The 25,295-nt window shown below is 42.0% G+C and overlaps 1 protein-coding gene across 4 annotated transcripts in view; it reads left to right on the plus strand.

The window, feature by feature from the left end:
- Positions 1-24,659: 24,659 nt before the first annotated feature.
- NBAS (NBAS subunit of NRZ tethering complex) overlaps positions 24,660-25,295 on the plus strand; it is a gene marked incomplete at its 5' end in the record, with an annotated part of 273,478 nt that continues 272,842 nt past the window's right edge. For all 4 annotated transcript variants that reach the window (XM_080914068.1, XM_080914069.1, XM_080914070.1 and 1 more), the window contains one exon: positions 24,660-24,773. In XM_080914068.1, coding sequence (XP_080770194.1) covers positions 24,660-24,773 — 114 coding nt within the window. The remainder of the gene's footprint in view (positions 24,774-25,295) is intronic.

Here is a 25,295-nt window from a genome sequence, read left to right on the forward strand (position 1 = left end):
AACTAATTAAGACATAAAGATGAGCAACAAGATGGAATGGTCTAACTACTACGCCTGTTAAAGAGTCTAGTTATAATCTGTCTCCTAGAATGAAAACTACTGGAGAAAAGGGAAGCAATGGCCCAGGCTCACTGGCACTTGCCACCAAGCCCAAAGACCCACCAAGTCCCTGTCCCCACAAGGTAGGAGAAGACCAACTCCAGCAAGTTGATCTGACCTCTGCTTGGAAAGACCCCTGTTCCCCTAACATGGAAATAGAAATAGAAATGTAAAAAAAAGAAAAAAGAAAAGAAAAGAAAGGAAGGAAGGAAGGAAGGAAGGAAGGAAGGAAGAAAGGAAGGAAGAAAGAAAGAAAGTAAGTAAGTAAGTAAGTAAGTGATGATCTTAAATATGCAACACACAGAATATTGCAAGCTGCTTACAAGACTGTTAGAAACAGCAACCATGGATTGCTTGACAAATTTTAGGCTGTATCTTACAGGGTCCTGGTCATGTGCTAGGTATATTTCCTACAAAAAACTTGTCTTTCAAAGCTTAACAGTTACCCTTTTTAATGAGAAATAGCGATACATGTTCAAGTTCTTTAATTCTACTTTTGTTCATATGAGAATATTGTCTTGCCCTGAAATGTGTGCATTTCTCCCAAAAATGTATGCCTATAAAACAATGACCTACAATCTCCTGACAGATCTTGGGGCTAAAATTGTGTTAAGTGAGAGAATTCCTCTTTAACAGTGACTTTAATAGAAATGCTTCCCCCTGTAGCCTGAGATTTGGAATTCCTGATATTCTTACAGAAGAAAAAGGAAACAGCCAACAATAGTATAATATTGTTGTTTAAGTGGGTTAATAACATGAAAAGATAGTAAGTCTAATTTAATTTGTTCATTTATATAGCTGTGTACACATATGAGTATATATAGGTACATATACACATACACACACGTTTGTAGATATTGAGAGAGGTAAGTCATATTTAGTATATTCAAGGCTGGTTGGAACTTTCCAAATTGTGGGTGCCTAAAGAGGTTAACTGAAAAAATGAGAAATAGCTGAAGGGTTCAGTATCCCATCCCAAATCCTGTTTGGTATTACAAAGCAAGTAACTAACTCTCAAAAAGTATGGTTCGTGAGGAGGAAAAAAAAAATTTTTTTAGCTTTGACATTCAATGGTAACTCTCGAAATGTACGCTTAACGAATGACGACCATTTTTACTATAGGTGGCTTTGTTTTTTGGAAAGGCCTGGGAGGGATAAATCCAAAGAGGACAATATCATCTTTGCCCCAAATGTTCCCTTCCCCAACGCTCAGCCGCTCATCATCCTGGCCCAAGACCAGAGGCAGAGAAAGGTTCTCAAATAGTCACTGCCACGTCAATGAGGCAGAAGACCGGACTCCGAGAGCGCAGACGCCACAGGACTTGGAAGGTGAGTGTATACGGCGCAAAAGACGAAGGAAGAAAGGTGGAAGGAAAAGCTGCTCAGAGAAGATTCCCGGGCAACGCCCGCGGGAAAACGCCCGGCCTGAACCGACCGCCCCTGCCCCACAGCGCAGCGCAGGTCCCCGGAGGGCGACAGCTCTCCGGCCGTCCGCCATCCCACAGACCCCACTGCCACAACAGCACATTACACCCGCTCCCCGTGGGTCGAGGCGAGGCGCTCGGAACCCTTCAGCTTCCCACCACGCACCGGAGAAGGCCGCCATCTTCCCGCACTCCTCCGCTGCCGGCCCGGTCGATCCCTCCTTCCAGACACGCCGGGGCCACGGCGGCGCGCGCTTCCGGCCCGTGCCCTTCGGTGTTCAAATTCCGGGCGGGGATGCAGAACCAGTAGATAGGTTCCGAGGACGAAAAGACCTCCCCACGCCCCACCCCCGGGTTGTTCATTCAGTGTCAGTGGACTTTGTTTTCCCTAATAGCCAGGCCTGGTCATTTTTAGCCATCTTCAGAGTTGCGATGTACCCAGAAGAAGCTGTGAGCTACTAAGATCTTTTTTTCCTCGTTGAGGAAGCCGCCATTCTCAAACAATGGGCCAGGCTGTCCTGACAGTAAAACTGTGCCTCTGACTTCAATCTCACAAGGATGAACAGAGCCAGGCAGTTTGGGAATGACTTAAGAATACACTGAATCCATTGCCAAGCCAACCAAGACTAGCGAGTTCCCTGGAACCCATAGGACCTGTTAAATATTTTTATTGGGAAAATTAATGGTGTATGTTTCCTTTCCTTCAACCATGTTTAATGTAGCATTGGAATTTCAGGTGTGACCTGCAATCTATTTTAAGTACCCCCTCCTTTTAGAGAGCTGGGTCAGTAAAGGAATTATGGTCATCTCCATATTTATGTAAGGGATGTGTTGGAGTCATCAAATGTACATCTAAGATTTGGGGATGTTAATAGATTATGTAATGCCACAGATATTTAATGGCAACCTGTAATCACCTAACTCTGGGGATTCTGTGTTCTCTGTAGCCTGCCCCAGAAATTGGGGAGAAACAGGAAACCTTTAGGCAACTTAGGGCTAGAAGGACAAAATTGAAAGTCAAATATCATGGGTTTGAATTCTAGCCCTACCACAGGCTACCTATGGAATCTTAAAATCATAGAACTTCTCTGAGCTCCAGTTCATTCATCTATAGAATAGATGGCAAATACTAACAGGAATGGGTATATAATGATGGATAGATATATAATAAGCTGGTGGTGAGGATTAAGTAAAATACATAATGTGAATGAAATTAGAATAAGCCTGATCTGAGGTATAGTTAAGAAGAAGGTGTTTGTTGTAGATATGAAAGAGAATACAGCCAGAAGCATCTGGAAAAGTCCAGAGCAGAGAGAGAAAATAGTGAAAGGAACATGGTCAGCAGAACAAACTGGCCCATGAGAAGAATAGGGTGGGGGACAGCAAGGGAGGCAGAGAAGAGAGAAAGGCAAGAAGGGATCTAAAGAACCAAGAACACCAAGAAGGCAAAAGAGACCAAGCGAACCATGAGAACCAAGAGAGGAAGAAGAACCAGGAGAGAACATAGCTAAAATGGCAGGGAAGCTGGCATTTTATAGCTAAAATGGCAGGGTTTATAGAAAATTGAAACTGAAGGAAGAGAAGGGAAGCCCTTGGGTTGGAGAGGTTTGGTGTAGGAGGTGGGGGAAATGAGGGGGTGAGAAGATCAGAGAAGAGATACAGATGCTGAGTGAGTCTAGAGGCAATTGTGAGATTTGATATGCTAGTAGGCACCACAGTTAGCCATTTGTCCCAGGTTTCGTCCGGACCTGACACAAAGCTCTTAGAAGTATATTTACTGTTCTATTACTCATAGTAATAATGGATATGTTGCTCATGTGTTCACTATTACATGTAACAGTGTTCACCTGAAGATCCAAAGGAAAAGGATAATCCATTTAGGCCTGCAGCTTCCTCCTGTTGGGAACAAGCAAAAGAAACTGATTTTAAGTACTACCATTTCACTTTTAGACTCCATTTAATCATAGAAATTAAATTCTAGGTCCCAATAGCTGAGCATCTTCTATTACAAGAAAATAGTTATCTGACTCCAGACACCTCAGGGACAACTTATAAGGGAATAGTTGTGTGACTGTGACATCTCAAGGACAACTTCTCCATCTTGTCAGCAGGGTCAAACTAAGTTCATGTTTTCAGGCCCAGAAACCTACTTCTGACTGATGAAAACTTCTTTACTCAACCCCTTCTGTCAAAATATAATTGGACAATGCTATTGCCCACCCTGCCCCACTTTGCTTAATGGTTTCATCCTTTAAATATGCTGTGCAGGGTTTTTTCAGGGTCATCGTTCAGCTCCTGAGTCTGTCCTACAACCCTGATCAGTGAGTAGCTGCTTGATATAATAAAATTTTTGTTATCTGCATTTACCTGGTGTTTGATGTATGTTGAATTTAACTGGATCTCACAACAACTCTTCCAGAGGCTACTATTTACATGATATTGTGTATTGTTAACATTTTTATAAAAATGATACTCTCGAAAGTTATGTCATACAGCAGTTTGAACATACACCAAATATGCCAATGGTCTAAAGTACCAGATCACATATTGGGCCACTTGCCAAAGGAGAATCTGAACCTTGGTGTTTGCGCTAGCTAGCACTCACCCTAAATCCACAAAAAGCATTAAGAGGTGGTGTGGTATGGATGAGAATTGTGACCACTGGTGAGGGTGTTTGGACACGTGGTCCCCAGAAGGTGGTACTGCCTGAGTGGAATGCAGGTGCTACACCTTCTGAAGCACGGCCTTTTGAGATGAACATCATCATACCACATGCTGTGTTCTCTCTCTGCTTTGTGCTTATAGTTCAACGCGGGAGCTCACCACTGCCTGTTCTTACTGCCATGCCTCCATCCCTCTATCATGGCCTCCAAGCCAAATAAAACTCTCTTTTCCTTAAGTTGACTTAACAGAAAAGTACTATCATAGGCAAAGGAAAATATTTCTCAAAGAAGGAGTTGTTGATGTCTTGCTGTGAAATCTCTCAAAAAAGGAAAAAGTAATATCCAAGGGTTCATCCAGAGAATATTAATCTTAGAAGTTTGAGTCTTGTAGTAGGACAAAAGGGAAGAGAAGGCTTCTGGGAACAAACTGCATTCCCAATAACTGTGGAAGAAACATGAATTTTCCCAACAGAGGCCAGTTGAGCTTCTGGGAAGCAAACTTTGAGGGAATGTGTTTCAGTGAATTGCCCACAGAGGGTGAGTGATTCATCAGATAAACCCTCAAGGATCCAGGTTGTTTCCACATGGTCTAATGGGAGCAGAAGTCACCCATGAAGAGTCACACTTGTAGGACAACAGTGGAAGATTTACCAAAATGTGTTCTTTGAGAGAAAGAATCAGCCTTTGTTGCCAAAGGTGTTAGAAGTCTGGAAGCCCTAACTAGCTAGTATCGGCCACTAGTCCTCAATAGGGCAATCAAATATACAAGTAACAGTGAAAAGTAGAAAGAAAGGTGATGTTCAATATGATCACATTGGGAAGAACAACAAAGGAATCTGACAACGTTCCCTTCCAAGACATCTTTGGCAGTACACACCTTTCCTGCTAAGCCATCTCAAAAGGTAATGTGAGATCTCTTGATATGTCCACTAGTGAAACCCATTAAAAACGTCTTTGCTTTAGTTAAACCATTTAAAAATTTCCTTTGTCAGCCACTCAGCACACTAAGAAAACTCATCATTTTGGAAGCTGTATAATGAACCTATGGAAAAAATTCAAGTGAGGGTTGGGAAGATGGCTCACTAGGTAAAATGCTTGCTATGGGAGCATGACAAACTGAGTTTGGATCATCTGCACCCACAAGTATGCCAGACATGGTGCTGTACCTCTGTAACCTTGGCCAAGACAAGCAGATCCTAGGGAGCCAGCCCATCTAGCCAAGTCAGCAGTCTCCAAGGTCAAATGAAGATGACCTTATACCATCCTCGTCACCATCGTCCACACCATCAGCACCAACATCATTGTGAGATGAGAAAAAGGAAAACACCTGATAACTACCTTCAGTCTTCACATGAATATTTGTGGACCAATGAGGATGCAAAAAAAAAAAAAAAAAAAAAAAAAAAAAAAAAAAAATCTATTGTTAACCCAAAAAGACGCTGACATGTAGCTTGAGTTGCGAAACAATCCTTAAATATTTGGTCATTTCTTTAACTATAACTAAGTCAAAACCATGGCCCAAAACAAAAACAAACAAACAAAAAACCAAAAAGGAGTTGTGCTACCTCTTATGGGAGCTATGACTCTGAACACAGCCTGGGAAATATGAACCAAGACGACGGTGTTTCCTTTTATAATTTATTAACTTTCTCCCTGACTCCTAATCTCAGCTATTTCTTGGAGTTGAAAACAAGCTGCCAAGATCCTGAAGATTTAGGCAAGAAGGAAACAGCAAGAGAGGATAGTGTTTTAATCTAAAACAAATCCAGCAGAAACTGTCTCCCGTACACACTCCCCTAGTCCCCACTCATGGTACCTGATATAGACCCACCTGTCAGTTCACAAGATAAGAGCAATCTTCTTCTTAAACACTGTCCAGGAAAATGGCCCTCAGATCCATGTGTGGATAAAAATGAACCGAGGGAGTACTTTCTCTTCATATTGAACCTCGACCTTCCCTCAGCCTCCTCCCCTTTGTACAGGTTTTGATAGACGAGGCTCTTGAGTCTCTCTGTGTGAGAATGGTATACAGCAGATCTTCCACTTCTAGTTTCTTCCTGACTTATGCCGTGCCACTGTCTTCCATAAATTCTACTTTCCAGCCTATCAGACGGTGCAGAATCCATTGCACACAACAGATGGTCTTGCAGCACTGTATATTTTCCTGTGCGTGCCATTTCCCACACCTAGAATGGCCTTCTTTTCTAGTTCTTGAAATCTAAACAGTGCTACAACCACCCAAAACTTAATGGCTTCATATAACAAGCAGTTTCTCAAATCACAATTCTTTAGGTCAAAATGGGACAAGGCTTTGGCTGTGTATTTTTTCTCTTTTATGTGACATGCCTAGGACCCTTCATACAGTTCTATTTCGATGGCGTCTTGGGTAGGCTGGGAGGTATAAGAGGATCACTCTTGTGGATGGTGCCTCAACATGATGTTTTGTGGCCTTTGTGCACGTGGCTAGCTTAGACCCTCTTTCCACAGGATTAATGCCATGGATTAAGTCTTACTACTTCTTAACTGGGTTCCACCAACATTTGTTCCTGCAAAATGGGTGCATATCCCTTGAACCTATGCAATGTCACTTTAAACAAATTCTACTGGTCATACAACCAACTTTTATTCCAGGAGCAGGGACATAAATGTATTTTACCCCTTTTTGTAATAGCAACTAGTCTATAGCTACTTACAATATTATCTTCCATAACTCATTTGACATATTAATAAACATCTTCTCATTATAACACCCATTTTCTTGGCATTCTCCTAATTGTCATTCAGATTCAACTAAGTTATCTCCTTGCAAAAATTCTGTTACTCTAATGTTTATTTCTTGTTTCTTTAAAATTTTGGACTTTTACCTGTATGCAAGGCTACCCACAATAAAGACTGCTTTCTAGTCCACTACTTCTAGTACCTAGCCATGGCCACACTTATCTAGAATAGATGTATAGACAGCAGTGTCATGTGAGACTTCTGGGAAATACCTTTAGGGAAGGTGTCACCAGAACTGGAGAGATGGCTCAGGCATTAAAGGCTAGGCTCACAACCAAAAATGTAAGAAAGGTGTCACATGCTTCTTCCTTCTTGTTACCTGGAAACAGGATACAGTGGTCATATTGCAGCATGAAGTATTCACTGAAATAGGAGACACATAGTTTGAGTCCCAGGTACCATGGAGTACCACACTAGCCCAAAATTACGACGGTATATTCTCTCATAGAAGAGAAGGAGCCTCTCTTTTCATTTTCGTGCTTCTGTCCCACAAAACTCAGACTGTGTTTTATTTTACGGACATCCACTAGTTATTTCTTGCCACAAAACAAATGGCCTCCAAATAGAGTCACTTAAACAATATGTGTCTATCACTGCTCAGTCTCTGTAGAACAGGGATTCAGGAGCAGCCTCGCTGGACAGTTTTGCATCAATCCGGCTTTCAGTGACTGCCATTGGTGGGGATTGTAACCATCCATCTAATGGTCTGACTGGACCTGGGGATCAGCTCTAAAGGGTCATCCAGTCACATGACTGTACCTTGTGTTTGCTGAAGTTCTCTGTTGGCCACGTGTAACTGGGCTCTTGTAATGTCATTCTCAGACTGTTGGCACCTTTTCCCTGCCTTCCCCACCAAAGCCATCCTCCCTAGAGAACAAAGCTGAGTGGTATCTTTTGTAGCAAAGCTATCACAGTTGCCTGCGGTCAATTTTACAACCTCTTAGTTGGCCCACAACCTTGTTTAGTGTGGAAGGGGGACTATATCGACAGTTGGTATAATTGGCAAATGAAAACTCCTTCTGGGCCATCTTTTCTGGGCTTTCAAAAACACCTACTTCCCTAGTCGACTCCTGGCTGTGCTCACTTGCAAGCCTGCTCCTTCCATCCTGGAAAGAGACCTAGTCAAGACATCCTCTGGAGTGAATCTTGCAGCTTCTAGACCATCTGTTCTCATTGTATCAGTTGGCTTACCCTTTCCCTGCTTTTCCCAATTTCCTTGACTCAGCATTTTGGATATGGAGTAGGTTGCATTTAAACCTTCTCTTTCTTTCTTTTTTTCTTTTAAACTCCTGTATTTTCTGTAGCTTCTGGGCTGAGCAACAATCATTGAATTTTATGCTTTTGTCAAAATAAGCTGTCAGAAACCGGCCCAGATCTATTAGAATGCGACATTATTCTCCCTGCCCTGGCATTCACCTTATGGTACAGGAACCAGAGGGGGCCTGGCAAACACTCATAAATCCAGAGATGTATAACTCTGTATCCCCTGAAGAAGTGGCCATAAAGCGCTTCACTCCAGATATATGGACAGAGGGAGACAAAGGGCAGCCTGGGGGAGTTGCCGAGGGACTGTAGAGCAGAGAAAGAGATCTCACTAACTGTCCATCTCATTACCAGTGAGCCTGGCAGAACCATCACTTATGACTTGGTACAGGCTGGCAGGCAGGTAGAACTTCGGCTTTCTCTCTTCCATGCCCATGGCCTGTCTAGCTGGCCCACCATCCTTCAGGCTCATCAGCCCCTGTGGGTGATGCTGATGACTCCAGGGGAAATGTGCTACACTTGGAGTCTGAGCAGGAGAGCATGGCCTGGAGGTTTTGAGTCCTGAAGAGCAGAATGTGTACCTGACAAACATCCTAAGTCCCCAAAGCCCAGAATCTGCCTATACCTTCTTCTTGTAGAGAAAAGCCATTTTATACCAGCACATGGAAACTGTGCCTTGCTTTCTTCTTCCTCAAAACCTTATCCCCTGCACCTCCTATGGACCCATGACACTGATTGAGTTAGCCGTGTGTTAGCTTGTGGTCCCTTATCAGGTTGAAATAAGACGACTTGCTTCTATCCTACATAATAAATAGGACGGTCACCAGTACTTAAGAATATCTAGCAGGAATAATCCTGAATATAGAAATTCACATTGCCTTATCCCTGCGCTACAAGAATAAGGATGAGCTTTGCAAAGGCTGATTCCAGTGTCGCCCTGAGTGGCAATGTTCCAGTTACTATGGCTGCATAGTAAATCACCCAGCATGGCTTAACACATTTATTTAGTCTGTGCATGGACTCTGTGGGTGAAGAAGGCAGTCAGGTATAATATGGATGGATCCCTTTTGCTCCACAATGTCTAGTAGCTCTACTGAAAGACTCCAAGGCCAAGGGTAGACTCATGACAACACTCAACCATTATGTCCCATAGCTGATGCTCATGTCCATGAGGTCCTGCCTGGGGCTGTGCTTAGCTGGAGCATTGCACATGGACCAGGCTACATAGTGGCTTTGTTCCAAAAGTAGGTGATGCAAATACATCCACCATGTGGCTTTTTGAACTGAGCTTTCGAATTTAAGAAGCGTTAATTCCCCATGATTGTATTAATTATGACAATTATTAAGGTCAGCCCAGTTTCAAGGAATGACCTTAATTCCATTTCAGAACATTAGTCCTGTTTCCTCTCGGTAACCAGGAAAAGAATCATTCTAGCCAGCACAATAGCTCCTTTCTTTGCCTGTTGGTTCAGAAGCATAGCTCTCCAGAAGTGGCCATATGGTTACATTAACTTCCTTTTTGCCGGACTCAAGATAACATAATTATACAGGTCATACAATTTGTTCAAGGTATACTTTCAGGTTGAGCGTACAGAGATTAAAAAGCTACACTTGGCTAGATGTGGAGCTCTCCTTTGATACCAGCACTTGGGAAGCAGAGGCGTGTAGATTTCTGTGAGTTACAGGCCAACCCAGTCTGTATAATAAGTCCCAGGCAAGCAAGGGCTACCTCACAAGACCTTGCCTTAAACAGCAACACAAAATAAAAAAAATCCAACCCACCAAAACTCCTATCTTGTTTTTATAATTCTCCTTTGATTCCTGAGTTTCTGGTGTTATTTTAGTCTTCCCAGGCATGCCCATATGTGCAGACACAACTGGCAGCCCTGTAATTTCACTGATGCTCTTCCCTGTTGGGGACATGGGACACTCTGTCATTCATAAAATCCCCTACCAAGTGCTTCTGGGGCGCTCCAGAGTAGCTGGCGCATATTGACAAATGAGTTCATTCCTTTTGGACTCTGTCACACATCTTCTTTTGGAGTCACTGCTAGTTTGTTTGGTCTGGGTGTCTGGGAGCTGCATGGCTGTTTGCAGTAAAGCTTGAGAAGCCAGCAGTTTTCCTCTGCTGGGTTTGGTGAGTCTCTTTTTCTGCAAGCTGTCTGACAGCGTGTTTCAAAAGATTACCACGAATACCCAGAGTAGAAACTAAAATACAGAAACAAAACTGAACCTTCAAAAATTAATGAATGAGCAAGAAGCCTCTGAACTTGTTCTGAAACAATGTAGAAACCTTACTTATTGAGAAATAAAGAAACAAAGAAAGAAAGGAAGGGAAAGAGGGAGGGAGAGAGGGAGGGAGGGAGGGAGGGAGAGAGGGAGGGAGGGAGGGAGGGAGGGAGGGAGGGAGGGAGGGAGGGAGGGAGGGAGGGAGGAAAAAAGACCTCATCCAAGAATCTGCCTGCAGTCAATACCATATCTGTTGACAAAGGGAAAGCCAGTTTTCTCCAATGGTGCCTCAGTGGTTATAAGAAGCACACACACGGTACTGGGCAGCCTTACAGGTGCACAAAAGAAATGAACTTTGTTAATTGTTTGTGGGGTTTTAGTTTTGGCACTGTGTGTGTGTGTGTGTGTGTGTGTGTGTGTGTGTGTGTGTGTGTTTGTGTGTGTATTATTTGTTGCTTAGTTAGTTTTGATTTTTGATAGTTTTGAGATATGGCAAGCTTTAAGATTCAATACTTTCTGTCCAAATCCTAAGAGATGTTTTACTTCATCTCTTTTTATATTCCAGCCTTCTGTCACAGCCTGCTCGAATTGACACACCTTCTTTATTTCCTATATTCCAGCTCATGTTTTTGGGACAAGCATGTTATATTTTTTCTTCTGTAGCAAATAAATGATTACCTGTTCATTTTTCTTTCTTTTTTAAATTTAAATTTATTATTTTACTTATGCACTTTGTAGCCTGCTCACTCCCCTCTCCCTCCCATAGTCCTTCCCCCTCCCCCGTCTTCCCTCTCCTTCTCCTCTGAGTGGGTGGTTTTTTGGTTTTGTGTTTGTTTATTTTTTTAATCATGGCAATTCTCAGCAGTGTAAGAATGTATCTCAAAGTTGTTTTGATTTGCATTTCCTTGATGACTAAGGACCTTGAACATTTCTTTAAGTTCTTCTCAGCCATTTGAGATTCCTTTGTTCAAAATCCTCTGGTTAGCTCTGTGCCCCATTTTTAATTTGGGAGGGCTGTTGATGTCTAACTTCTTGAGTTCTTTGTAAAATTTGTGTATTAGTCCTTGGTCAGATGTATGGTTGGTAATTATACTTTCCCAATCTGTGAGCTGCCCATTTGTCCTATTGATATTGTCCTTTGCCTTTCAGAAGCTTTGCAGTGTCAAGAGGTACCATTTGTCAATTGTTGATTGTAGAACCTGAGCCACTGGTATTCTGTTCAGGAACTTGTTGCCAGTAATAATGCCTTTAAGGCTATTTCCCAATTTCTTTTTTATTAGATTCAGTGTACTTGGTTTTACAGCGAGGTACTTGATCCACTTGGACTTGAGTTTCATACAGTGCCATAAGTATGACTCTATTTTCATTCTTCTCCATGTAGACATCCAGTTCAACCCACATCATTTGTTGAAGATGGTTTCATTCTTCCATGGCATGTTTCTGCTTTTTTATCAAAAATCAAGTGTCCATAGATGTGTGGGGTTATTTTTGGGTCTTTGATTCAATTTTATTGATCAACATGTCTGTTTCTTTACCAATACCATGTAGTTTTTTTGTTTGTTTGTTTTTGTTTTGTTTTTTTAAAATCACTACTGCTCTGTAGTACAGCTTGAGGTCAGGGATGATGATTCTTTCTGAAGTTCCTATATTGTTAAGGATTGTTTTGATTATCTTGAGATTTTTGTCTTTCTATATGAAGTTGAGAATTGCTCTTTCAAGGTCTATAAAAACTTGTGTTGGAATTTCAATGGGGATTGCATTGAATCTGGAGATGGCTTTTGGTAAGATAGACATTTTTACTATGTTAATTCTACCTCTCCATGACCATGGGAGATCTTTCCCTCTGCTGATATCTTCTTTGGTTTATTTCTTCAGAAATTTTTGTCAAATGGATCATTCACATGCTTGGTTAGCATTATATCAAGACATTTAATATTATTCAAGGTTATTGTGAAAGCTGTTGTTTCCCTAACTTCTTTCTCAGCCTGCTTACTATTTCTATAAAGGAGGGATACTCATTTCTTTGAATCAATTTTATACCCAGCCACTCTATCAACTGTAGGAGTTTTTCTGGAAGACTTTCTCGGTCACTTATGCATATTATTATATCATCCACAAACATTGATATTTTGACTTCCTCCTTTCCAATTTGTTTCCCCCTTGATCTTCTTTAGGTGTATAATTGTCCTGGCTAGAATTTCAAGTACTATCTTGAATAGAAAGGGAGAGAGGGGTCAGCTTTGCTTGTCCCTGATTTTAGTGGAAATGCTTTAAGTTTCTCTCCATTTAAGTTGGTGTTGGCTATTGGCTTGCTGTACATTGATTTGATTATGTTTAGGTATGTGCCTCATATCTCTGATTTCTCTCATTCCTTTAGCACGTAGGGGTATTGGATTTTTAACAAAGGCTTTTTAGCATCTAGTGAGATAATCATGTGATATTTTCCTTTAAAATTGTTTATATGGTGGGTTGGATTTATATATGTTGAACCATCCCTGCATCCCTGGAATGAAGCCTACTTGATCATGATGAATGATGTCTTTGATGTGTTTCTAGATTTGGTTTTCAAGTATTTTATTAAATATTTTGCACCAATGTTCTAAAGAGAAATCAGTCTGAAATTCTCCTTCTTTGTTGAGTCTTTGTGTGGTTTAGGTATCAGGGTGACTGTGGCCTTATAGAATGAGTTTGGCATTATTCTTTCTGTTTCTATTTTGTGGAATAGTTTGAGGAGTATTGAAATTAGGTTTTTTTTGTTTGTTTGTTTGTTTGTTTGTTTGAAAGTCTGGTAGAACTATCTGGTCCTGGGACTTTTTGGTTTGGAGTCTTTTAATAACTGCTTTTATTTCTTTAGGGGTTATAGGGCTATTTAAATAGTTTACTTGGTTTATTTTAACTTTAGTAAGTGCTATCTGTCTAGAAAATCATCCATTTCATTAAGATTTTCCAATTTTGTGGAGTACAGGTGTTTGAAGACCTAATGATTCTTTGAATTTTCTCAGTGTCTGTTGTTGTGTTTCCCTGTCCATTATTGGCTTTGTTTATTTGGATATTGTCTCTGTCTTATGGCTAATTTGGGTAAGGGCTTTTCTAACATGTTCATTTTTCAAAAGACCAGCTCTCGGTTTCCTTGATTCTTTGTATTGTTTTCCTTATTTCTAACTGATTGAATTCAGCCCTGGTTTTGATTATTTCCCACCTTCTATTCCTCTTCGGTGTGCTTGATTGGTCTTTTTCTAGAGCTTTCAGGTGTACTTTTAAAGTTTATATGAGAACTTTCTAATTCCTCTATGGAGGTGCTGGGTGCTATGAATTTTCCTTTTATCACTGCTTTTATTGTGTCCCATAAGTTTGGGTGTGTTGTGCCTTCCTATTCATTGAATTCTAGAACGTCTTTGCTTTCTTTATTTCATCTCTGGTCCAGAGATCATTGAGTAGAGAGTTGTTCAGTTTTCATGAGGGTTTAGGCCTTCTGTTTCTGTTGTTGGTGAAGTCCAGCCTTAATCCATGGTGGTCTGATAAGATACAAGGCATTATTTCAATTTTCTTTGATCTTTGAGCTTTGTTTTGTAATCACCTATATGGTCAGTTTTGGAGAAGATACCATGAGGTGCTAAGAAGAAGGTATATTCTTATCCATAGTCAGAGACATTATCCATTGCATCACTGGCCCACCTAGAGGGTATACTCTTTTGTGTTTGGGTGAAATATTCTATAGATGTCTGTTAGGTTCATTTGATTAATAATGTCTGTTAATTTCATTATTTTTCTGTTAATTTTCTTTTTAAATTTTTGACTGGATGTCCTGTCAGTTGGTGAGAGTTGGGTGTTGAAGTCTCCTACTATTATTGTGAGGTTCAATGTGTGATTTAAGCTTAAGTTATGTTTCTTTTATAAATGTGGGTGCCCTAGTATTTGTGGCATAAATGTTCAGAATTGATATATCATCTTGGTAGATAGATTTTTTTCCTTTGATGAGTATGAAGTGTCTTTCCCTGTCTCTTTTGATTAGTTTTCGTTGAAAATATAATTTTATTAGATATTAGAATGGCTGCTCCAGCTTACTTCTTGGGCCTGTTTGCTTGGAAAACTTTTTTCCGCCTTTTCCTATGAGGTTATGTCTATCTTTATGGCTGAGGTGTGTTTCTTGTATGCAGCAGACTAATGAATCCTGTTTTAACATTCATTCTGTTAGCCTGTGTCTTTTTATTGGAAAATTGAGTCCATTGATGTTGAGAAATACTAATGACCAGTGATTGTTTTTACCTGTTATTTTGATGGTAGTGGTGGTGTTGGTGTGTGCCTGTATTTCCTTCCCTTGTTTTTGCTGGTATGGAATTAGTTATTGCCTCTGTTTTCTTCGGTTTAGTTATCCTCCCTATGCTGGAGTTTTCCTTTTAGTATTTTCTGTAGGGTTGGATTTATTGATAGGTATTGTTTGTATTTAGATTTGTCTTGAAATATCTTGTTTTCTCTATCTGATGATTGATAGTTTTGCTGGGTATAGTAGTCTAGGTTGGCAACAGTTGTTTTTTGGAGGTTGCAAGGTTGCAAGATGGTTTAGTTTAGAGGTTCAGGCCCTTCTAGTGTTTAGAGTCTTTAGAATTTGGGTGTAATTATGATAGGTCTGCTTTTTTTTTTTAACGTTACCTGGCCTTTTTCTTTTGCTGCTTTTAGTTTTCTTCTTGTTTGTTCTGTTGATTTTGTGTTTTGATTATTATGTTCTGGGAGGATTTTCTTTTATGTACAGTCTAACTGGAATTATATAAGCTTCTTGTATGTTTACAGGCATCTCTTTATTTATGTTGGGAAACGTTTCTTCTATGATTTTGTTGAGAATACTTTCTGGGTCTTCTTCTTCTTCTATTCCTAATATTCTTAAGTTAGGTCTTTTCATGGTATCCCAGATTTCTTGCATGTTTTGTGGTTGGAAGTTTTTAGCTATAACATTTTCTTTGACTAATATATCAATGCTTTTATTATATTTTCTACACCTGTGATCCTCTCTTCCATCTCTTGTACTCTGTTGATGATACTTGCATCCATTGTTCCAGTTCTCTTCCCTGGGTTTTCCATCTCCAGACTTCCTCAGTTTGTGTTTTCTTTATTGCTTCTATTTCCACTTTCAGGTCATACAGAGTTTTATTTATTTCCTTCGCTTGTTTAATTGTATTTTCCTGTATGTCTTTAAGGGATTTATTTGTTTTCTCTTTAAAGGCCTCTGTCATCTTTGTAATAGTGGATTTAAGGTCATTTTCTTGTGTTTCTGTTGTGTTAGGATATGCAGTGTTTGCTGTAGTGGGGTATCTGTGCTTTGGAGGTGTCATTTTGCCCTGACTCTTGTTGACTGTATTTTTTCAAGGGCCATTAACCATCTAGATGATTTTAGTCTCTGGATATTCTTGTTGTAGTAGGTATTGGGAGTGGGTGAACCTTGATAGTCCTGATATGGCAGGCCTCTGGTAGGTATTTTTGGGCTGTATAGTTCTGGATCTGTGGTTCTGTATGTTTTAGGAGCCTCAGGTTTGATGAAGCTGGGCAAAGAGGTTGTCTGAGAATGGAGGTCCCCCTGGGATGGCAGGTTGTTCAGGGACAGCTTTGTTTAGCCTGGAGGTCTCAGAGAGCTGAGAAGATGGGGCCAGGGTTGGGGGGAGGAAAGCTTACCTGTATGGTCAGGAGTCTGAGGAGGTAGAGGAGAGGTCTGTTTGTGATGACTGTCAATGTTTTCATCAGATAATGAAGTTACTTAGTGCCTGTAGCATCCTTTTAGGCCCAGGAAGACTGTTATACTGGCCATTCAGCAAACTCACTGTCCCTTTTCAGTATATTCATATATAACAAAGTTGAAAGCGTTTTATGATGTACACTCATATCCACAACAAAATAGTTCAACTACATATGTACACACACACACACACACACACACACACACACACACACCCTTCCATTTGTTTGTCCTTCATTGTAGCCACTAACACATTTTTGAGACACTTCAAAGGTAAGATCATTTACCTTTGTTCTGAAACAGAATTTTAAAAAGCTGTTCCCATTTATAAATAAACAACTGTTATTTTACACATATTTTATGTCTATTTTTTTACACTCACATCTGGCCATCCAGAATGGTACATTTCATCTATCCATCATGTGAGCACAAGTTTAGTAATTATTACTGTGCATTCTCTGCGATGTGCCATCCCACAATTAAAAAAACAAAAAACAAAAACAAAAAGCACAGAGCTCACACCTGGAAAACCACGTGTGAGTTTTTCTGTGCTGTGATCTCGGAATTCTATCTGCTTTGATTTCCACATCTGTGAGTGGACTTCCAAGTGTCAGTCTGTCTATCCCAACAGGGACCCCAAGAGTAAGATAATTCTTTAAAGCACATTTAACTACCTATGTATCTATAGCGATGACAGCCAGCAGTCAGCTTGGAAGCAACAGTGACCAGCACAGGTTAATTGCTGCACTTGTCACTGCATGAAGCCCTGGGAGGGCCCATCTCTAATGATCATTCAATTTAATTTCTGAGTGACAGAAATGGAGGAAGAAATGACCTGTTTGACAGTGTAGTGGATTAAACTAAACAAGCTTCAAGTAAGTGGTTGGGGATTTCTTCTTGGCTCAAATTCTGCTGGAACATTATGATTTTATGTTGGCTGTCAAGAGACTTTATGGCAGTGTTATAATATGAGTAGAGGGATTGACTGGGGGTATTTAGGCTTTTGGCGAAAACAGAATGTCTTGGATGACTCTTAGTATGCTTTTATTATTGTGATTAAAATATAGATTCTTCATAACTTGTGCACCATCCAATCAGGTAGAAATGCATGGCATCTATGACGGGCAGGATTTCAATGCCTTAATTCAGTTTTATTACACTATTTCAATTTTAAAATGGAAGGCACTGCATGTGACAAGCCAGTCTCTTTGGTCTCTAATAAGAAGAAGCATAAACAGGTTACACGCTGAACCATTAATGGCTTTTAGCTTAATAGGCCTTTTAGCCGATAGGGACTAAAGGCTGAGCTCATAGGAAACGAATCTATCATTTAATTATAGCTTGACATGAAAGAATTAAGAGATGAAAATTATTCATTTCCTGAGATATTGTTAAGGAATTTCTGTCTGATTATAAGGTGTAAATGTGTATGGCCATTAGCAAAGTAAATTCTAATCACATTTTAGTTGATTTGAGATATACTTGGTATGTGGTTAGGATAGAAGGATTGGATAAACATTCCTATTTCTAGCTCCTTTTACCCCATTTCTCATCTCAAGCTATTTTAGATCACTGCTCTTCAGATGAATATGCCACAGTGCCTTCTCAGTAATTTGTACCATTGTCAGTGTATGAGTTTGGTTGGATCACATGAATGCAGAGCTTTCTCCTGTGTATCTTTCAGCATGGAGTGCAGCAGGAGCAGGAGCAGGAGTGCATAGGGGTGGGGGGCGGGAGGAGGAGCAGGAACTAGAGCAGGAGGAGGAGCAGGAGGAGGAGGAGGAACAGGAGGAGGAGAAGGAGCGAGCAGGAGGAGGAGCAGGAGCAGGGGTAGGAGCAGGAGCAGGAGGAGGAGGAGCAGGAAGAGGAAAAGGAGCTGGAGCAGCAGGAGGAGGAGGAGCATGAGCAGGAGGAAGAGCAGGAGCAGGAGGAGGAGGAGCAGGAGGAGGAGAAGGAGGAGGAGGAGAAGGAGGAGGAGAAGGAGCTGGAGCAGGAGGAGGAGGAGGAGTAGGAACAGGAGGAGGAGGAGGAGTAGGAGCAGGAGGAGGAGGAGGAGGAGTAGGAACAGGAGGAGGAGCAGGAGGAGGAGCAGGAGCAGGAGGAGGAGCAGGAAGAGGAGCAGGAGGAAGAGCACTAGGAGGAGCAGCAGCACTAGGAGGAGCAGGAGGAGGAGCAGGAGCAGGAGGAGGAGCAGGAGCAGGAGAAGGAGCAGGAGGAGGAGCAGGAGCAGGAGCAGGAGCAGGAGGAGGAGCAGGAGCAGGAGGAGGAGCAGGAGCACTAGGAGGAGCAGGAGCAGGAGGAGGAGCAGGAGCAGGAGGAGGAGCAGGAGCAGGAGCAGGAGCAGGAGCAGGTGCAGGAGGAGGAGCAGGAGCAGGAGCAGGGGGAGGAGGAGCAGGTGAGGAGGAGCAGATGAGGAGGAGCAGGAGGAGGAGCAGGAGGAGGAGGAGGAGCAGGCATACCCAGCTGCAGTTGTGATGATGATGCCTATTGTGTAACTGTCTCAGTTTTTCTCATAGTTAAAATTTTCATAGTTACAACTCATGTTTAGTATCTGCAATAGTATTTCTTTTTAAATGATTTGTTTATGACTTAAAGTGTCTGTGAATTAGAGGCATACCCATATGTCTCTTGGGTTGCTTCAACAAAAATATCTAAAACTGACTATTTCATAAACAAGAGAAATTAATTGCTAACAGTTCTTGAAGCTAAGAAATCCAAGATCCCAAGATCAAAGCACAAAATCTGGCATGTAGTGAGAAGTCTATTCCACATATATTGCACTTTCTTCCTGTGTCTTTACATAGTAGAAGAAATGGAAAATTCCATCATTGTTTTGTGTGTTTGCTGTGTGTGTGTGTGTGTGTGTGTGTGTGTGTGTGTGTGTGACATAGGCATGGGGCACACTAGATGTCTTACTATGTTACTCTGCCTTGTTCTTATTTTTCCTTTTTATTGGATGTTCTATGTATTTACATTTCAAATGTGATCCTGATCTCTTTACCCACCTCTTCTATCCTCCCTCCCCCTTCCCTTGCTTCCATGAAGATGCTCCCACTCCCAATCTCCCATTCTCACCACATTACCTTGGCATTCACCTACACTGGGAAAATGAGTCTTCACTGAACCAAAGGTCTCTCCTCCCACTGAGGCCAGAGAATACCATTCTCTGCTACATATGCAGCTGGAGCCATGGGTCTCTCCATGTGTGGTCATTGGTTGGTGTTTTTAGTCCCTAGGAGCTCTGGAGGGTTTGGTTGGTTGATATTGTAGTTCTTACAATGGGGTTGCAAACCCTTTCAACATTTTCAGTACTTTTTCTAGCTCCTTCATTGGGGTCCTCGTGTTTAGTCTGATGGTGAGCTGCAAGCATCCTCTTCTGTATCAGTATGGCTCTGGCAGAGCCTCTGAGGAGGCATCCATATCAGGCTCCTACCAGTAAGCACTTCTTGGCATCAGCAGTAGTGACTGGGTTTGGTGGCTGCATATTGGCTGTATCCCCAGGCGAGGCAGTCTCTGGATGATCTTTTCTTCAGTCAAATTGCTTCACTCTTTGTCTCTGTATTTCCTCCCATGAGCATTTTGTTCTCCCTTCTAAGAAGGACTGAAGCATCTACATTTTGTTTGTGTGATTATCTTCTTTTGGGTTTGTTGCCAGAAGATTACTTTCTTGCTTTTCCAAGGGTGTAGTTTCCCTCCTTGTGTTGGGAATTTCCATCTATTTTTGTTTGTGGGGCTGTTTTGGGGGAAAGATATTGAGTAAATTTCTTTTTTTTTTTCATGGAATATCTTGGTTTCTCCATCCATTGTAAATAAGAGTTTTGCTGGATATAGCAGCCTGGGTTGGCATTTGTCTTCTCTTGCGGTCTGTATGATGTTTGTTCAGGATTTTCTAGCTTTTATAGTCTCTGTTGGGAAGTCTGGTGTAATTCTGATAGGTGAAAATTTATATGTTACTTGGACCTTTTTCCCTTACTGCTTTTAAAATTCTTTCTATGTTTTGTGCATTTGGTGTTTTAACTATTATGTGATGGGAGGAATTTCTTTTCTGGTCCAATCTATTTGTAGTTCTGTAGGTTTCTTGTATGTTCATGGGCATCTCTTTAGGTTAGGGAAGATTTTTTTCTATAAATTTGTTGAAGATATTTATTGGTCCTTTAAGTTGGGAATCTTTAGGTTGCTCTCTTCTACAGGTTTGGTCTTCTTATTGTGTCCTGGAGTTTCTGGATGTTTTGGGTTAGGAACTTTTTGTTTATTGCATTTTCTTTGACTGTTGTGTCAATGTTTTCTCTGGTATCTTCTGCATCTGCAATTCTCTCTTCTATCTCTTGTATTCTGTTGGTGATGCTTGCATCTATGACTCCTGATCTCTTTCCTAGATTTTCTATCTTCAGGGTTGTGCCTCTTTGAGATTTCTTTATTAATTCTATTTCCATTTTTAGATCCTGAATATTTTTTTCAATTCTTTCACCTGTTTGGTTGAGTTTTCCTGCAACTTTTTAAAGGATTTTTGTGTTTCTTCTTTAAGTGCTTCTACTTGTTTACCTGTGTTCTCCTGTATTTCCTTAAGAGAGTTATTCATGTCCTTCTTAAAGTTCTCTATTGTCATCATGAGGTATGATTTTAAATCAAACACTTTTCTGGTGCATTTGAATATGCACTACTTGCTGCGTTGGGAGAACTGTGTTCTGATGTTGCCAGATTGTCTTGGTTTCTGTTGCTTAGGTTCTTTCGCTTACCTCTTGCCATCTTGTTATCTGTGATGGTAGTTGGTCTTGCTGTTTCTGACTAGATCTTGTCCCTTATGGGCCTGTGAGTCTGTGGGTTTAGTGGTGAGAGTGCTCCTGGGAGATCAGCTCTCTGCAGCAGGTTTTTGATCCCCATGGCAAGTTGGACGGCCCTAGCTCTGGGCGCAGATGGTGACCAAAATGGTACAGTCCCAGGTAGCCTTATGATTCCTATGCCCTGTGAGTTTCTGGCTGGTGGGGTCTCTCTTTGGACAGCCAGCAGAGAGAAAGTGGGGTCTCACCTGTGGACTTAGGAGTGAGAGCGCTCCTGGGAGATCAGCTTTCTGCAGGCAGGTTTTTGTGTCCTCTGCCTTATTCTCTTAAGGCAGAATTTCTGCATGAAACTAGACCTAGGCTAGCAGGCAGTAAATCCCAGCCATCCCCCATCTCTGCTCTCTGTGCAAGCATTTACTGCGTTGTATTTTATGTACATTCTGAGACAGGTCACTAAGCATGTCCTACAAGCACTTTCTCCATGGAGCCTCTCTTCAGCCACCTTAATCATCTTTCCTGAACGGTACATCGTTATGACATTCAACTTCAGAATGTTTTAACGCACGAATTCAGAGAGAAGACATATTTGGACCATAGAAGGTAGACGTTCAGCTGCACGATGACATAGATTAGATGGTTGCAGAAGCACAAAGCAATCAAATTCTTACATATCACATTTTCCCCCTTCAACAGACCAGGCTGATAGCAATACAATTCTACATGTCGGTAAGGTGCAGTCTCCTGGTCATTCCCAAGAGTTCATTTACTCCTTCAACCATGGGAATGCTTTACAGACAGCATTTAATTATCCTTTGCCATCCATAACTCTGCTGTGTGCTGCCCTGTGAAGAAAAGAGAAGATGGATCTTAAAAACCTTGTTTGTTTGGTGCTTAAAGGCTCTCTACATAGCTCTGGCTGCTTTCGAACTTAGAGGCATCCTCATGTTTCAGTCTCCCAAGTGCTAGGATCACAGGTGTGAGCGATTATGTCTGGCTCAAACACTGGATGGATTTTGGTCTGTTGTGATGGAATTTTGTATGTTTAAGGTTTCCATCTGTGAACGGAGAGTCACATCTTAAGCCCAAGGAAAGCATCCTTTGTTCACTGTAGTTCTACCATCAGGTGACAGGGAAAACAGTGGAAGGAGCAGAAGCAATGTATGTCAAAAGGAAAGGCAGGGAAGAGGTTGGACAAAGAAAGTTGGTTAGTAGTTGAAGATGGCTGCTGTTCTGAGGCACTGTATAACCCCAGTGGGAACCCTAGCGTTTCCTCTGTCCTGTATTCCCACCTCTTTGTAGTCTGTGGTGTTCCAGGTGAGAAATGCTCTTTGAGTCTGTGTGAATTGTTTTGCTGTATGGAGTAGGAAGAGGAAATGCTAGGCTTTGCAGTTGGAAGCTTGATGAAAAGACATCACTGCTGTAAAAGAAATACTCTGAGCGTGTAGAAATAAGTGATTAGAAAACCTTTGCGTTGAGAGCTACTGAAAAGACAGACGCAAGAGGTTTGCTTGCAACCAGGAATTTTAAGATTGCAGGGGCAACACACCAAGTTTGTCTGAAACATTGTTTTTTTTTTTTTAAAACTTTTTATTTATTCAACACACATATTTTTTTAATGTGTTTTACCTGTATGTATGGCTGTATGAGAGTGTTGGATCCAGGAATTACAGACAAGTGTGAACTGCCATGTGGGTGCTGGGCATTGAATCATGGTTGTGGTGGTTTGAACATGCTTGGCTCAGGAGGTAGTACTATTAGGAAGTATGGTCTTGTTGGAGTAGGTGTGGCCTCGTTACGAGAAGTTTGCTACTATGGGTAGGAGCTTTAAGACCTTCCTCCTAGCTGCCTGGACGTAGTCTTCTCCTTGCAGCCTTCAGATGAAGATGTAGCATTCTTAGATCTTTCTGAACCATGCCTGCCTGGATGCTGCCATGCTCCTGCCTTGATGATAATGGACTGAACCTCTGAACCTGTAAGCCATCCCCAATTAAAGGGTTGCGTTGGTCATGGTGTCTGTTGATAGCAGTAAAACCCTAACTTAGACAGTGGTTCTCGGGAAGGACAGTCAGTGATCTTAACTGCTGAGCCATCTCTCCAGTCTTTGAGAAGTATAAACTTTGTCCCCTGCTCTGTGCTTGGTATTGTTATAAACACCAGGGACTCAGTGCAGCTGTGAAGTGAATCTATTATACAAGACGACTTTGCACTCTTCTGGGACAGAGTTTACATTTTGGGGGATGAGGACAGACTATACATAAGTAAAATAAATTATACATCACAAAGCATATCCAATGATGACAAATTTTGTGTTAAACAAACAAACAGACAACCCGAGCAGGCATGGGGAGGCCTGGGGAGCTGGCATAGGAGGAAAGTGATTGTGTCTTGAGCAAGCAGGGAGGAGTTCGGAAGGAAAGTGGCATTCAAACAAAACCAAAGCCTTGAAGGATATGAGAGAGCACAGCGGAGTCACATCCAAATCAGGTAGAGCGTCTGTGTACCAAGAGCAACTATGGTACATTTCCCGACACAGATGTGTTTATGTGTGTCTGTTGTCTTAGAAACAGCAAGGTTGAATGGTATGTGTGTGTGTGTGTGTGTGTGTGCATGTATGTGTCTGTGTGTGTGCGCAGATAGTTTACCCGTGAGAGTTCCAGGTGAAGACGAACTCAGAGAGACACGGGAGCCATTAGACACGCCCCGGTTCTGCCTTTTGATTATACCATTGCCTAATGCACTGCCATGGCTATGCTACAGGGTAGTTTCTGAAAGGAATCTTGTGAAATTGTGTTTCATTTCAGTCCAACAATGTGGCCGTGCTGGCCATGATTGGCTCTGCTTACAGTAAAGGGTCTTCCAAAGACAGGCATATGTTGAATGAATGAATGAGGTAAGTTTCCCCTCTAGGGAATCTTCAAGCTGTCCCCTCTTTATTGTCCTCTACACCCTTCCTCAGCTTGGCCTCTCTCTATTCACCCTGTCTGTCATCGCAACTTAATCTTTCTATGTCTTTGTGCATGACATTCCTCTCTAATTGCTGTATTCTCTCCTGGCCTCCAGTGGACCCAAGTTGTATCTATAGTTGAAGGCCCAGGGTTGGGCCTGATGTCACAGCCTGTACTCTGAGCACCAGGGAGGCTTAGGCAGGAGGGCTGGGTCTGAGGCTAGTCCATGTTGCACAGTGATTTTTAAGGCATCCTCTTACACAGCTGAGCAGCTCCACTTGCTACAGGAAGTGTCCATCAGATGCTATGGCCCCCACTGATTTTTCTAGGTGCTTAAAACACCCTTCCTGTGATACTAAACCATTAGCTTAAGCTGTTGAACCGGATAACCCCTTGGTGCATTTAAAGTCCACTGTCTGAACACTTTCTATGTTTGGGGAAGGACATGTACATGATCACCAGAACTCTGGGAGGTCTTACACCTTGACTTTGTAAAAGCTGTCTGGGTAGGAAAAGTTCAGTGACTTGACTCATTTCAGGCACAAATGAGATAAGAATGGACCGGGGTCCAAAACATATATCAGACACCACATGGTCATTTTTATAATAATAGATCTGTCAAGTTTTGTATTCCTTTTCAGCAGTCAATTAATTCATTTTACTCTCTGCCAATCACCAGCGGCCGCGTTCAGGAAAGTTTGATCTGCGCGAGGCGCCGTAGTGCCCCTCCCTCCGCCACTCTGTTTCTGGCCAACATGGCGGCCCCCGAGTTAGCGCCGGCTTTGAGTCCTGGATCTGCAGACGAGGAGGAGACGATTCTCTATGACTTGCTAGTTAACACCGAGTGGCCACCCGAGACAGAAGTGCAGGTGAGTCAGGTTCTCTTTTAAGGCTGTAGGCTTGGCGCGGGCGCGGGGCGTGTAGAGCCACGTCGCGGTGCCACGCAGTGCAAGCGGATCGGGATGGCAGCTGTGCTGTTTCCTGGCAACGGCGGGGGTGCTGGGTCTGGGGCTCGCCTGACGTTGTCTGTGTTGTCAGCCTTGGCCCCTTATTCGGCTGTGTGTCCCCACTCAGGCTGTCACACTCTCGGCAGGTCAGTGCCACTCTTCTTCGTTAGAGGCAAGAAGTCCTTGTCACATCCGGACTTTCCTTGTAATCTTGTTACCCGTGGCGGGAGAATTTCGCAGGACTCTACTGTCTTTTCACGCTGGTCCCAGAAACCGTACAGGCGGCTAGGCATTCAGAGACCAGTGTTTTTATGAAACTTGAAGGTGTGGAGGGAGACAACCAGTCCAGTGGACGTTTCTCTTTCCAAGCTCGAAGTGCTGTCTGAGTAAAATGCCAAGGGAATAAAGAGAAAGAAGCTGCGGTTCTTCATTTTTGCCAGACAC

The sequence above is a fragment of the Micromys minutus genome (assembly GCF_963924665.1).
Source record: "Micromys minutus genome assembly, chromosome: 1".
Taxonomy (NCBI): domain Eukaryota; kingdom Metazoa; phylum Chordata; class Mammalia; order Rodentia; family Muridae; genus Micromys; species Micromys minutus.